The following is a 12699-nucleotide window of genomic DNA, read 5'->3' on the forward strand; positions in this document are numbered from 1 at the left end:
ATCGGGAAGGCAGGCACCCCGTGAGTGGGAGCGGAGACGGAGCAGGAAGTCCTGGCTCTTCAGCAGCTTCCTGGGCTTCCCAGGGGGCTCAGTGGCAAAGAACCCACCTGCCAACGCAGGAGACATAAGAGACCCAGGTTCGATGCGTCGGTTGGGAAGATCCCCTGGAGCAGGAAATGGCAACCCGCTCCAGTGTTGTTACCTGGAGAATCCCATGGACAGAGGAGCCTGGGGGCTACAGTCCATGGGGTCGCAAAGAGTCAGACACGACTGACTTACTGACTAGACTCCGCGCTTCCACTGCAGGGGGCGTGGGATCGATCCCTGGTCGGGGAACTAAGATCCCACAGGCAGAGTGGCCAAAAAAAGTCCTTTTTAAATAGTGTGTGCTTGGCACGCCGCAGAGAGCCTCCCTTAAAGCTCGAAACCATGTAGTTAGGCAAGAATAAGGCCCCTGCCCGGCAGATGTGAAAACTCACGCTCTGTAGGAAAGGGACGTGTTTGGAAGCGCAGGGACATCGAGGCCGAGCTGTGTCCACGGCCGGCCAGGCTCACTTGGGGCGGGTGTGTCGTTCCCACGTCAGGCCCCTGCGGGCAGCCCAGCGTGCTTCTCTGCTAGCACCGCGCCTGGCAACGCTTCACACGCTGCTCAGGACCAGGTTTTCTTTCTTTAAAAAAAAAAAAAAGTTTAGCATTGTTATTAACGTTTTATCTGAAATGATTTGAAACTCACAAGTATTTGCAGAAAAAGCAGAGGATTCCCGGGTTCACTTCTCATAACTTAACCCCAGCGACAGGATCTCCTGCAACCTTGGCTCATTGGCAGAACCCAGAAATCGATGCTCGGACGCTACTACTGACTCAGTTTCTCTGGCCTCGCGCTGAGGTCTCAGGGCCCCTGCGCTGGGGGCCGCGTGTGTATCGCAGGATGTCCACAGCATCCACGGCCCCGACCCACTAAGTCCAGAGCCCCCCGCCGCAGTGGTGAGCCCCGAATACGTTCCCAGACTCAGTGACGGCTTTCAAGGTCCCAAATCACTTCACATTCTTTATTCAAATTAGGACTTTGGGTTCAGCACTTTTTTTAAGTGTAGCACATACAGAAATATCACCATAACAGCAGAGCAGCCCACAGAAGACTTCCTACAAATTCCTTAGAACTGAAACGACATTTTCAAACCACAAAGATATAATCATCCTTTTAAAAATCGAGGAGAAACACAGGGGCTGGGTTCAGACTACAGTAGTTCTGAGTTTAAGTAAACAGTATCAGAATCACGTTGACAGAAACCTGTTATTCAAGCCAGACATTCCACCGGGCATATTTCTCAGGCAAATGTCAAAACGAAGGTTAATGAGGTTACTTTCTCTCACATCATTAGAAGGAACTGTGCAGAATTCCTCACAAACATTAACATATAAACACAAACATATCCTGTCTGGGAGGGTGGCCGACAAGGAACACTCAGGCCCCACAGTTCTGGCTTCGGAGAGCAGGCTCCATGTGCCCCCACGCCCACCCCCAACCCCAGTCATGGTCGTCTTGGGCCCTGAGACCTGCCCCCACCCCTGTGTGACCCAAAGCTGTCCGAAGCAGCCTCCCTTGAGAGCCCAGGGCTTCCAGACACCCCGGGGTGAGCTGCGTTGCATTTCCAGACCCTGGAGGAACGATGTGGGTGTTTGGTGATATTGCAGTGGCCGTGGACTCAGCCACACCGGGCTGAAGCCAGACCATCGCTCACACAAGGGAGCCCCTCCGCTGAATCTGGGACCTGCTGCCGGCCCATCTCCAGCCTCCACGGTCACGTACAGGTAACGGGTCACGGGTGTCTGTCCTACAGAGAATGGCGCCGATGGCTTTAGAAACCCTTGGCTTAACAAACTCATCCCTGGGGGTCTCCTGAGCCACCTGCATGCTGTCGGGTCAGGGCCCCAAGGGCCCTGCCCTGGTCTTCATGGCAGCCTGCAGCCCACCCTGCCCAGGCCGGGGTCTCAGGGCGGGGAGGCCCAGGCCCCACATCACGCGTCCTCTCCCTGGCACCGGCTCCTGGCTCCAGGTTGGCAGGTCACACAGGGCCGGGCAGCCCCCAGCCTCAGAAGCCAAGACCTCACAGCCCATTCTGAAGGTGTTTCCTTGGCCAGAAAAACTAGTCTTTCAGGGCAGTCGCATCAGTACGGAAATTCCATTTTTTCGTTGTTGTTAATCTTCTTTGGCCAAATCTCATGCGAAGATTTGACTCACTGAAAAAGACCGTGATGCTGGGAGGGATTGGGGGCAGGAGGAGAAGGGGACGACAGAGGATGAAATGGCTGGATGGCATCACCGACTTAATGGACATGAGTTTGAGTAAACTCCGGGAGTTTGTGATGGACAGGGAGGCTTGGCATGCTGCGATTCATGGGGTCGCAAAGAGTCAGACACGACTGAGTGACTGAACTGAAATGAATTTTCTAAGATATTTATTTTTGGATTTGGCCACGTCTTAGCTGAGAGACTCAGGATCTTCAGTCGTGGCCCGTGAGATCTAGTTCCCCGGCCAGGGATTGAACCCCAGCTCCCTGCATTGGGAACATAGAGTCTGAGCAACTGGGCCACCAGGGAAGTCCCCAGAAAGTCATGAAAAATGACTTTAAAACAAACAGCAGCGCTTCAAATGCCATAACAGAAGCACCTCTGGTTCAGACGTTTGGGGATGGGAAAATAAGCAGCGGAATCACAGATCTAAATGAGGGCTGTTTTTGTTTTTTTCCAAAAGAACATATTCTCCTTAACCAGGCTGAAAAGGACACACAAATGGAATTCTCTAAGCCATTTAAAGTGGTTCTGAATGTAAATGCACATTTCTTTTTATGTAATGTAAAAATCAGACAAAACGTAACTTCCTACGAGAGACCTGTTTCTCCCACTTTGGGTGTAAAAAACGCCGTTTCAGCTGCATCCGAACAGCCTCCTGATGTCAGGAGTTCTCCCAGAGCCGTCCCGGGAGGCATTGTACCTACAAACACCGTCGAGCCCTGCCAGGCGGGCCCTTTAAAGACCATGATTTCCCACCACCGTAACCTTCTCACATGCTCGAGTGGGTGTTCTACAGAACACGTGTAGCTGTTTACAGAAAGGCCTTCTGCAGGACGTGCTCGGGAATTCTTCGACCTGGAGGTTAAATGTTTCAAGCGCAGTTCACCAAACACCTGCTGTCAACCTAGACTGCGTTCGGAGTTTCAGACCGAGTTTCCCATTTCTGGACACATTGGGAGGCTGCCGGTTCTCCTTGGGCAATGACTTGAGTTAACAGATTTCAGAGAACCCGAGCAGTGCCAATAATACCAATGGGATGCGTAATTACACAAGTCTGATTTCTCCAAAATGTCTGGAAGTGTCTCTACAGCATCTTTGCTTTACCAGAGATGTGTGTGTATCGAAGGATTTCTGGGTTGAAATGGCTCTGAACTCCTGACTTCACAGACTTCCGCTCTTCTATTAGATCCACCAGGTACGTCTCACTATCACCCCTTCACAGCGAGTCCTTGATCCTTGCCATCTCAGATGTCTCCCCAAAACCCAAAGGTGAGTCATTTCTTTCTTTACCAAAAATGTGTTTGTTCACAGAGGGCGAAGCCAAAGAACTAACTCTACAGGATGCAAATACTACATCAAAAAGATTCAAAGGGCTTTCGGTCCTAATGAGCCTAAAGTTACAGTGTTTAGCTGTCCAGCCGCCAGCCTGGGAGGCTTAAAGGACCATGAAGGGCTGCGTCCTGACAGTCCACTCATCAGCAGAAGGGAGGACATGGAGACACAGAAGGTCACCTGGTGGAGTGTGTCCATCCATCACCAATGCCGAGGAGAAGCAGGGCCGGCCTCCCCAGGAGGGGCTTCAGGCACCGGCCCGCTTGCTGGCAGTAAGGCCAGGATGGCCCTGCAGGAGGAAAAGGGGGGCCACTGGGCTGGGCCCAGTTTCCGCTCAGCCCCTTGCCACTATGACTGCGCAAAGCAACCCACCCCCCCCATGCTGGCAGACAGTCCAGGCCTGGCGTCACGGGGGCTGGCCGGGCAGAGCTGGACTGCAGACAGCCCGCTGTTTGTCAGGGCCGCCTGCCAAGCTACAGCATGCACGGTGCCCCCTTTTAACCTACAAACCCGTGTCCCGCGATGAGAGCCAAAGGCGCACACCAGTACCGTGATGTTGCACAAGAGCAAACCTCCCGTTTCTTCCCAAAGGCTGTTCCTTGCACTCCTGACAACGTACACACGGCAATGGTCACAACACCCTACATGGCTCCAAGCCACACGCTCCTGAGAAACAAGCGACTGAGTGGGGGGATGAGAAAACCGAGCATGCTAAAATACATAAACGCCGCTGGGCCAGAGCAGAAAGATGGGAAACTCCTACAGTGACACAGCGGGAGTCCAAAATAAACCTCCAAAAATCAAACGAGCAGCAGGCTCTGCGTGGCTCAAACCCACAGCATCGCCTGGGAAGGCCTCCCCCCGGTCAGGGCAGGAGGGGCACAGCAGGTGGGGCCGTGGCCAGGTGGGAACACACAGCACACCTGTGTTTCGGGAGAAGCTTCCCCAGGCCCTGCAGCCGGATTCTGGATGACCACTGCCCACCGCCCGCTGCTGCAGGACGGCTCCCGGGCCGCGGTCCTGCCGCCCGCACAGAGCTGCCTGGTGTCCCCAGGGCTCGGCTGGGATCCTCAGTTAGATCTCGGGCACCTTGCTTCATAAACCCGGGGGTTATCAGGGTTGTCCGCACAGATGGCTGCATTTCCAAGCACCGCTCTGATGCTCTGGGCTGGGACACACACTTCACGCAACGTCCCCTGACCCGTGGGCCCCACCTTGCCCAAACCGAAGAAACTCGAGTCCCTCTGGTAAAAGTCAGGGTCCTCGGCTGAGCTGAGCAGCTTCTAGTTTTTGATCACTAGAGCTGGGTGAGATGTTGAAGTTATGACATTCTCAAGCAGAGTGACCCTCACTTAACAGGTTGTGATAAATATTACGGCAAAAATGTCACAGCTGCACTGTGAGAGTTTAGCTTTGGGGATAAATGTGTGTGTTCGTTCGATTTGGGAAGTACACTCTTAAACACTTCCTCACGCCCATCAGTACTGCCCCTTCCTTTGAGACTTTTCAAAAACAAACCAAAAAAGAGCTATTTTAACGTCCTAACATTTCTTTGCAAAGCGTTTGCTATCAATCTACAGTGAAAAGTTGGCACTTTATAAAAGTAAGGTTGACATTTAGAAGATTGCCAGTTCTAGAGCTTTGAAAGGCTATAACCACATGCAGAAAGTCTGGGCTGTTCACCGTATTTTACAGGTCTTTGTAACCTGAGCCTTAGAAGAGCTAACCTCCAAGACTGACGGGAGAGCAAATCCAGGTTTTCTTTCCTAACAGTTATACTTTACCAAATATAACTCTCAGCACAAACAGTTCCCAAACAGAACAGTTTGAAGTTTTTATATTATGAAACAAGTCATCTTAAAATTGTTTGAATTCCAAAATATAATTTTGAAAATCAGTAATGGTTTTTATAGGAATAAAATTTTTGCTGTACATGGCCTCTTAAAAATTCATTTCTCATGTATTTTATTCTAGATTTAATGGGTTACTATTTTAAAAGATACAGGACAAGAGGGTCTCTATTTTGATCATAATATTGTGCTCCTAATTTAATTTTAATAATTAATTTAATAATCTAAAACAATCCAAAGTAATGCATTGCTGCCATATGAACTATTATTTCAAACTGTATCATAGGCTATTTACACTATCAATACTTTTCAACTAAAATGTATTCATAAGAAAAATAGAAAATGTATTTATCTAGGTGTTATTATTATGCAGTAAACGCACTTTCAAAAAGGAAGTGATGGGCCAGACCCAATATCAGACAGTGAATAAAAACGCTTGGTTGCATTTGTATTTAGTAGCATAAAAATTATGTAGTTCTAATAGTTGCTTGAAAGTGAAAGTGTTAGTCACTCAGTTGTGTCCAACTCTTTGCTGCCCCATAGACTGTAGGCCGCCAGGCTCTGCTCTCCGTGGGATTCTCCAGGCAAGAACACTGGAGTGGGTTCCCAAAGGAGAGGGCTTCCCTGATAGCTCAGTTGGTAAAGAATCCGCCTGCAACGTAGGAGACCCCAGTTCGATTCCTGGGTTGGGAAGATCCCCTGGAGAAGGGATAGACTACCCACTCCAGTATTCTTGGGCTTCCCTTGTGGCTCAGCTGGTAAAGAATCTGCCTGCAATGAGGGAGACCTGGGTTTGATCCCTGGGTTGGGAAGATTCCCCTGGAGAAGGGAAAGGCTGCCCACTCCAGTATTGTAGCCTGGAGAATTCCATGGACTGTACAGTCCTTGGGGTCGCAAAGAGTCGGACACAACTGAGCGACTTTCACTTTCTCCAGAAGAAATTCCCAAGCAGGGGTGGAACCTGGGTCTCCTGCATTGCAGGCGGTTTCTTTCCGTCTGGGCCACTTTATCATTAAAAAGTTTTTTTATGAGCACATTAGGTCATCCACATGACCATTTTTTTTTTAGTCTGCTTTACTCCAACTATAAATTGTAATTCATTAACTTCTGATGGCTTTCTACTCATAAATCAGTATTTAAATTTTTTCCATGATCAGTTACCTTTGGCAAACACTGCCATAGTCAAAAAGGATATTTTACAAACCAGAGTTCAAACTAAATATTTCTATAGCTTGAGACATCCCATTTTAAGGCATGGAAATATCTGGCAGCTTTTTGTAGCTTGATGTTAATTCCGAGGGGTGCCACAGTGCAGCTGTCTTGACCTTCTATTATTTCTTTTCTTCTTTTTTCTTTTCCCTGCAGCATAGGGGATCTTGGTTCCTCAGCCAGGGATCGAACCCTCATTCCCTACATTCTTAACCACTGGGCCACCAGGGAAGTCCCTCTGCTATTTCTTAGAAGCAGCAGATGGATTCCCCTCCCCAGTAAAGGAATAATTGTACATTTGGTGTCTGAGTGTTTATTGTAATCAACCAAGATTACCAAGAGGAATGCAACCAGTTTTACCTTTACCCAAAGGAGGTTTATGTCAAGTAACAAATTTTTACTAAAAGTTTAACTGCTTTAAGTATAACTCTCAACATATAGTTTAAAAAAAACACTACTTCTCTAGAGCAGACTTTATAAAGGCCCAGACAGTAAATATTTCAGGGTTTGCCATGTGGTCTCTGCTGCACCTCCTCAGCTCTGCACTTGTAGCAGGAAAGTGATCATGGATAACATGTACGTAAATGTGCATGGCTGTGTTCCTACAAACCTGTACTGACAGGCCCTGAAATTTGAATTTTGTACACTTCTTATGTGTCACAAAAATAGTATTCTTTTGAATTCTTCCAACTATTTAAAAACGTAACAGGCATTCTTAGCTCTCAGCTACATGAATGCCTTCAGGCTGCATCTGGCCCGTGGGCTGTAGGTTGCCTACCCTGGTTCTTAGAGAGCAGCACTGAAACCACCGCTCCCTGAAGATTAGCATTGCAAAATGGAGCTGACTATACTAGCCATGTGCCCGAACACGTGAAAGCCAAAGAAAGACAGGTTACCAAGGGATGACGGAGGTCTGAAGAAGTCAAGTCCTCAGGAGGCTCACCAGCCCTGGTCGTGCCTGGCCACCTTATCCTGGCATCCACGGCCATCAGCCAACCAAACTGGGGCCACAGTCGTAGCCTGTGCATGGTGCCAGTGGGTTCAGAGCAGGATCTTCTGGGTGGGCAGGCTTCATCCTCAAGTCACCACCCCCCACTGTGGCTCCAGGAGGCACAGAAAGCCCTTTCCCTCCCTCATCTCCTGCCATGGAGTCCAGCCACTGAGAGTCCAGATTCTCTGACTGCTGAGGGCCCAGAAGTCCAACAGCGACCGTGTGCTTTGCCCGCACAAAAGGGCTGGAGGCCAGAGACCAGCTCATAGCCGAGGCCGGAAGAGCACTCTGGTGTTTCAACTCACCACGGATCTTGTGCTGCCTGGGGAAAGAACGACTTCTACAAAACATTTTTAAGAACACTCTAGCCCACTGTGGAAAATCTAGGCCCTTTCCAAATCAGAGAGGAGAGATGGGACAAGGGAAATCTGAAAATACTGTGCTTTGATGATTTTAAAGTGCAGCAGCATCCACTGAAGATGGCCCAACTGCCAAGGCCTCCCAAACTGCCAAGAGCTTAAATATCAAGTAAGAGACATGCACGTGGCCTTAAATTTTCAACAGGATATCCGTGTGCGAGCGCAAATACTTCGCAGATCTCAATTAAGAGAAACGGCAGCGACGCAAAGGCTCCCACTGACCCGCTATCCATGCCGGCCCTCGGCACGATCCTTCCACCTCTCCATGAGAGCTGAGGGGGCGTCCACAGCTAAAAACAAATCCCAAGGGTTTGCAGCCTCGCTCAGGAGTCTTTTTTTTTTTTTTTTTTCCCCGTGGAGAAAGTCACTGTTCGGAATCTTGAGGATTTCTTCCCATTCGATGCGGGGCGAGAATTCCAAAGGCCAAAGCGGCAGGGAAGGCAGGGCGCTTGGCCCGGGCTCCGTGCTTGCTGGCAGGACCTGTCTGGGTGCCAACGAACTTGCAGTGAGGTCCTCCCTCTCCCCGGGGCGACGATGCCCGGCTACCTGGGCCCCGCGCGCCGTCGGCCCGGCCCCGCGGGCTCAGAGCGCGTCGGCCGGGCGCCCCGAGCGCAGCGTGTAGTTGGCCCCCGCGTTGTTATCCCAGTACTCGCCCTGGGCGCAGCGGTAGCAGATGGCGAAGTGGACTGCGAGCCCCGGCGCGTCCGCGTCCTCCCCTTCCTTGGGCAGCAGGCCCGGGGGCAGGGACAGCGCGAAGTGGAAGCGCTCGGCGCCGGGCTCCTCCTGCTCCTCGGCGTCCCCGGGCTCCCCCGACGGCGTGTCCGGCGGCAGAGGCTTCCCGGGCTCGGGCCGCAGCTCGGCCAGCACGTCCAGGAAGGAGCGCCACTCGGTGAAGGTGTAGCGCACGGCCACGACGCGCGGCCCGGGGCAGCCCAGCACCCGGCCCGAGCCGGTCACCTCCGCGCCGCCGGGCGCCGCGCACTGCACGCGCTCCAGGCACACGCGCTGTCTCCGCAGGCGCGCGGCAGCGGCGCTCGGCCCGGGCAGCTCGAAGAGGGGCTGCAGCCGGGGCGGCGGCGGCGCGCGGGGGGGCGCGGCCACCACCGCGGCCAGCAGGCCCGGGAGCCGCTCCAGGTCCTCGGCGCGCGCCGGGAAGCTGCGCAGGCGTGAGAACACGGCGGGCGGCACCTGCGGCTCCTCGGCCTCGCTGAAGTGCTTCACGCGGGCCAGGCTCAGCCCCAGCGCGTCCGCGAACTGCACCCGCTTCTTGCACTTGGCGCAGCAGTCGCCCGGACCGAGCGGCGCGTCCTCGGCCGCCTCGCCGCCCTCCGCGCCCGGGGCAGGCGGCTGGCGCTGCTGCAGGAACTGAGCCGCCTGCAGGATCGGGTCAGCGGGCAGCGAGAAGGAGCGCGCGCGGCGGCGGCTCTCCAGCCGCGCCTCCTGCTCCCGGGGGCTGGCCGGCTCCTGCGAGGACCCGCGCTCGGCGTCGGGGCCCGGGGCCGCCGCCCCGCAGCCGCCATCCACGCCGCCCTCCGTGCGGGGCCGTCCCGCGGCGGGCGGCTCCCCAGCTGCCCGGGGCTTTTCCGGGGGCGCAGATCCCGGTACCTCCGCACTTAGCCGCACCCCCCGGGGCTCCATGACGCCCTGGCCCGGGACCTGTCCTCGGGACACTTGACGCCTGGGGAGGTGCAGAGAGCGCAGCGCCCGCCTCGGTCCAGGAGGAGAAGGCAGTTCCAGTCTGGAAGCTCGGGGGCGCTGCCCGTGGCGGGGTGGGAGGAGGGCGCGGGGCGGGCGCGACCGCACGGGCTGGAGCCGGCCCGCGGCGGGGGCGGGCCCGGGGGCGCGGAGTCCAGGCGGGCGGGGTCCCAGGACTCCTCCAGTCCTGTCCCCCGAGCTCCGGAATGAGTCCGCGCTCAGCTCGGTCGTCCTTCTGACCGCGAGGTCGGCCCCTTGGGTCCGAACAGATCCACCCTCCCGAGGGTCGCGGCGCGGTCTCCCGTGCGCCGTCGCACCCGCCGAGGAGGCGCCAAACTGCGGAAAACTAGCGGGCGGGGCAGCTGGGCGGCGGCGGGCCTCGCGGATCGGCTCCTCCTTCCTCCCCAAGTTCCAGGCGCTCGGAAGATGGCCCGGCCCGGCGCGATCGCCCCACGGGCGCCGGGTGGACCCGGACCCGGTCCGGGCGGGAGACTGCGCGGGGCCGGGGGCCGGGCGGGGGCAGCTTCCGAGCGCCTCCGGAGGCCATTCGCGCGGGGCCCGGGCGCACGTCCCGCCCCGCCCCTCTCCCCGCCCGCCGCACTCGGCCCGGAGCAGGGGGACCAGGGTCACTGCCCAGCCGCCTGGAGCGGGGCCCGCCGCGCGTCCCGGCCTTCCGAGGGGTGCGAACCCGGGGAGGGGGGCTGCTGAGAAGACCAGAGCCTCTTCTCGTTGGTTTCACTTTGTTTCCTTTTTAAGGCTAACTTTAGCAGCCTGTAGGTCGGAGTTTCTCAAGCATCGCTCGCGTCCCTGTCACCTGGCCGGGGTGTGCCAGCTCAGGACTGGGCCCCACCCTAGGGGTTCAGGCTGTAGGCCCGGGGTGGGGCCCCGAAGTATTTCTCGCAGGAACATGCGGAGGCTCCTTCATGGCCTCCCACGCCAGCGTGGAGGCCTTGATTGTCTCTCAAACTAGGGACTTAAAAGAGGCCCCAGACACACCTGTTGGTACAAAGATAAGATTTGGGGAAGATTGTTTTCACATTTACCTAGACGCTGACATAGGGCTTCCCTCATAGCTCAGTTGGTAAATCATCTGCCTGCAATGCAGGAGACTTGAGTTTGATCCCTGGGTCGGGAAGATCCCCTGGAGAAGGAAATGGCAACCCACTCCAGTATTCTTGCCTGGAGAATCCCATGGACAGAGGAGCGTGGTGGGCTACAGTCCATGGATCACAAGAGTCGGACACTTAGCAACTAAACCACCAGCACCCCCAAACGCTGACATGCTAGGGAGTGAAATACAAAATCTACAAACTATCTTAAAGATCAGATAGGACTTCTGGGAGACTTTGAGGCTGTGGAGACCCTCCTGGGCTCCTGCTTCATCAGGTGCCCCGCCCCCCACCCCAAACCCTTCCCCCACCTCCCCACCCCACCCTCCCCCTCCCCTGACCCACCCCCCCAGGGTGGGACAAGAGGAAGGGGGAACTGAAGGAGGCCTGGCTGTCAGGGCCTGTGGGCTGGTCCAGCTGTCCTGTCCCACTCTTTGGTGGGAACGTGGGATGCTCTGTTATTGGGAGGAGACCACAGTTAACCAGAAAGTCAAGGGAGAAGATATAGAGTCAGCCCCTGTGGCAGATGCTAAGAAGGTGGCTCCGACCCCATCAGGGTGTCCAGGGAGCCTCGGTGAGGGAGGGGAGTGGGGTTAACAGGAGGGCCGCTGGAAGGAAGGTTTCAGCCACATTGGCAGGGGGGCGCCTGCAAGAGTGGCCACAGGCTGGGTCCCCTTCCAGGATCCTTAAGGCAGCCTCTGACCTCTGTAGCGGCCTGGGCCTGGCTGCCCAACACCGGGCCCCTGTGTTCCTGTCTCACCTCTCCTCCACACGGACCCTCCTGGGGAGGCCAATCCCTCTCCCCTCCAGAACAGCACCAGTCTCATCCAGGAGGAACCCCCTCCCTGTCCAGACGGGCTCAGGAGTGAGCGATGTAGGATGTGAGGTGGACGTCTGAGAGGCAGCATCCCAGGGCAGTGTCCTTCCTCCCCAGAGGAGATGGACGCCGATGTCCCAGCCACCTTGCCACGGTCAGCGGTGGTGCAGTCCCGCGCGTGGGAAACGCAGGGCCCTGTAGGCCATCATGTGCTCCAGCTGCTAAGGGGATGTTTCTAGTGAAGGCTGCTGGCATTCTGAGTGCGACAGTTCTTTGTTGCGACCGTCTGCTGCAAGCTAAGGGCTTTCACTTCCCGGAGGCCCACCCTCCAAATGTTGATAGCAGCCCCAGGAATTGCACCCCGGTTCGCAGACACCCCAGCTGTGGGTGGCATGACCCCACTGTCACTGAGAACCAAGGAGCTTGTGGACCACCTCCCACGTGGAGTGACATGCAACCTTCTGGTTCAGTTAGCGTGGTGGAGCTTTCTGCCGCTTGTAGACCAGCGTCCTAACAGGAAGGCATTTTTATTCATTTGTTTAGCTGCACCTGGTCTCCGTTGTGGTGCATGGGATCTTGCGTTGTGGCATGTGTTAGACCAAGGGGGTCTAACCTGGGCCCCCTGCATTGGGAGTTCACTTCTGCAAACCCACAGCATCATTGCCTGCTTCCCTGGGATGGCCTCTTACCAGGTCCTGCCCTGGCTGGTTCTGACTTGTTTCCAAGTTTTATGTCCAATTAGCACATCTCTGCTTGCAGAGCAGGGACTGTGTCTAATTGATAGTTCTCTCCCCTACCCTCCCACCCCCCACTCTCAGTCCCAACATCCCGTTTCCAATGAGATTGTATAACGTGGGGCCCAAACTCTGGAGACAGGCGGTGTAGACGTCACGCGCAGTTCTGGAAACGGCGGCTGCGCCGGAGAACGGAGCCCACACGACGTGCTGCGCGTGACCTGGGGAGACACCACGGGTGGTTTGA

General features: G+C 55.3%; 1 protein-coding gene and 1 long non-coding RNA gene across 3 annotated transcripts; one reads left to right on the forward strand and one right to left on the reverse strand.

Annotated features, from left to right (window-relative positions):
* Positions 1–361: 361 nt before the first annotated feature.
* PPP1R3G (protein phosphatase 1 regulatory subunit 3G) lies at positions 362–10329 on the reverse strand. Of its 2 annotated transcripts, none has more exons than XR_006342132.1 (2): positions 787–899; positions 362–668 (listed from the first exon to the last, which is right to left on the reverse strand). XR_006342132.1 is itself a non-coding variant. In XM_043908626.1 (2 exons), the coding sequence occupies exon 1, from the start codon at positions 9733–9735 to the stop codon at positions 8680–8682; it is 1056 nt and encodes a 351-aa protein (XP_043764561.1). In that variant the 5' UTR covers positions 9736–10329; the 3' UTR covers positions 362–668; positions 7584–8679. The 2 variants fall into 2 exon arrangements, 1 of the variants encoding a protein (XP_043764561.1); XM_043908626.1 differs by lacking the exon at positions 787–899 and adding an exon at positions 7584–10329.
* Positions 1478–7130, forward strand: LOC122697645. The gene is made up of 2 exons (XR_006342133.1): positions 1478–1812; positions 6844–7130. It is a non-coding gene; the product is annotated as an uncharacterized LOC122697645 (long non-coding RNA).
* Positions 10330–12699: the final 2370 nt, after the last annotated feature.

Source organism: Cervus elaphus, chromosome 7, assembly GCF_910594005.1.
Source record: "Cervus elaphus chromosome 7, mCerEla1.1, whole genome shotgun sequence".
Classification (NCBI taxonomy): domain Eukaryota; kingdom Metazoa; phylum Chordata; class Mammalia; order Artiodactyla; family Cervidae; genus Cervus; species Cervus elaphus.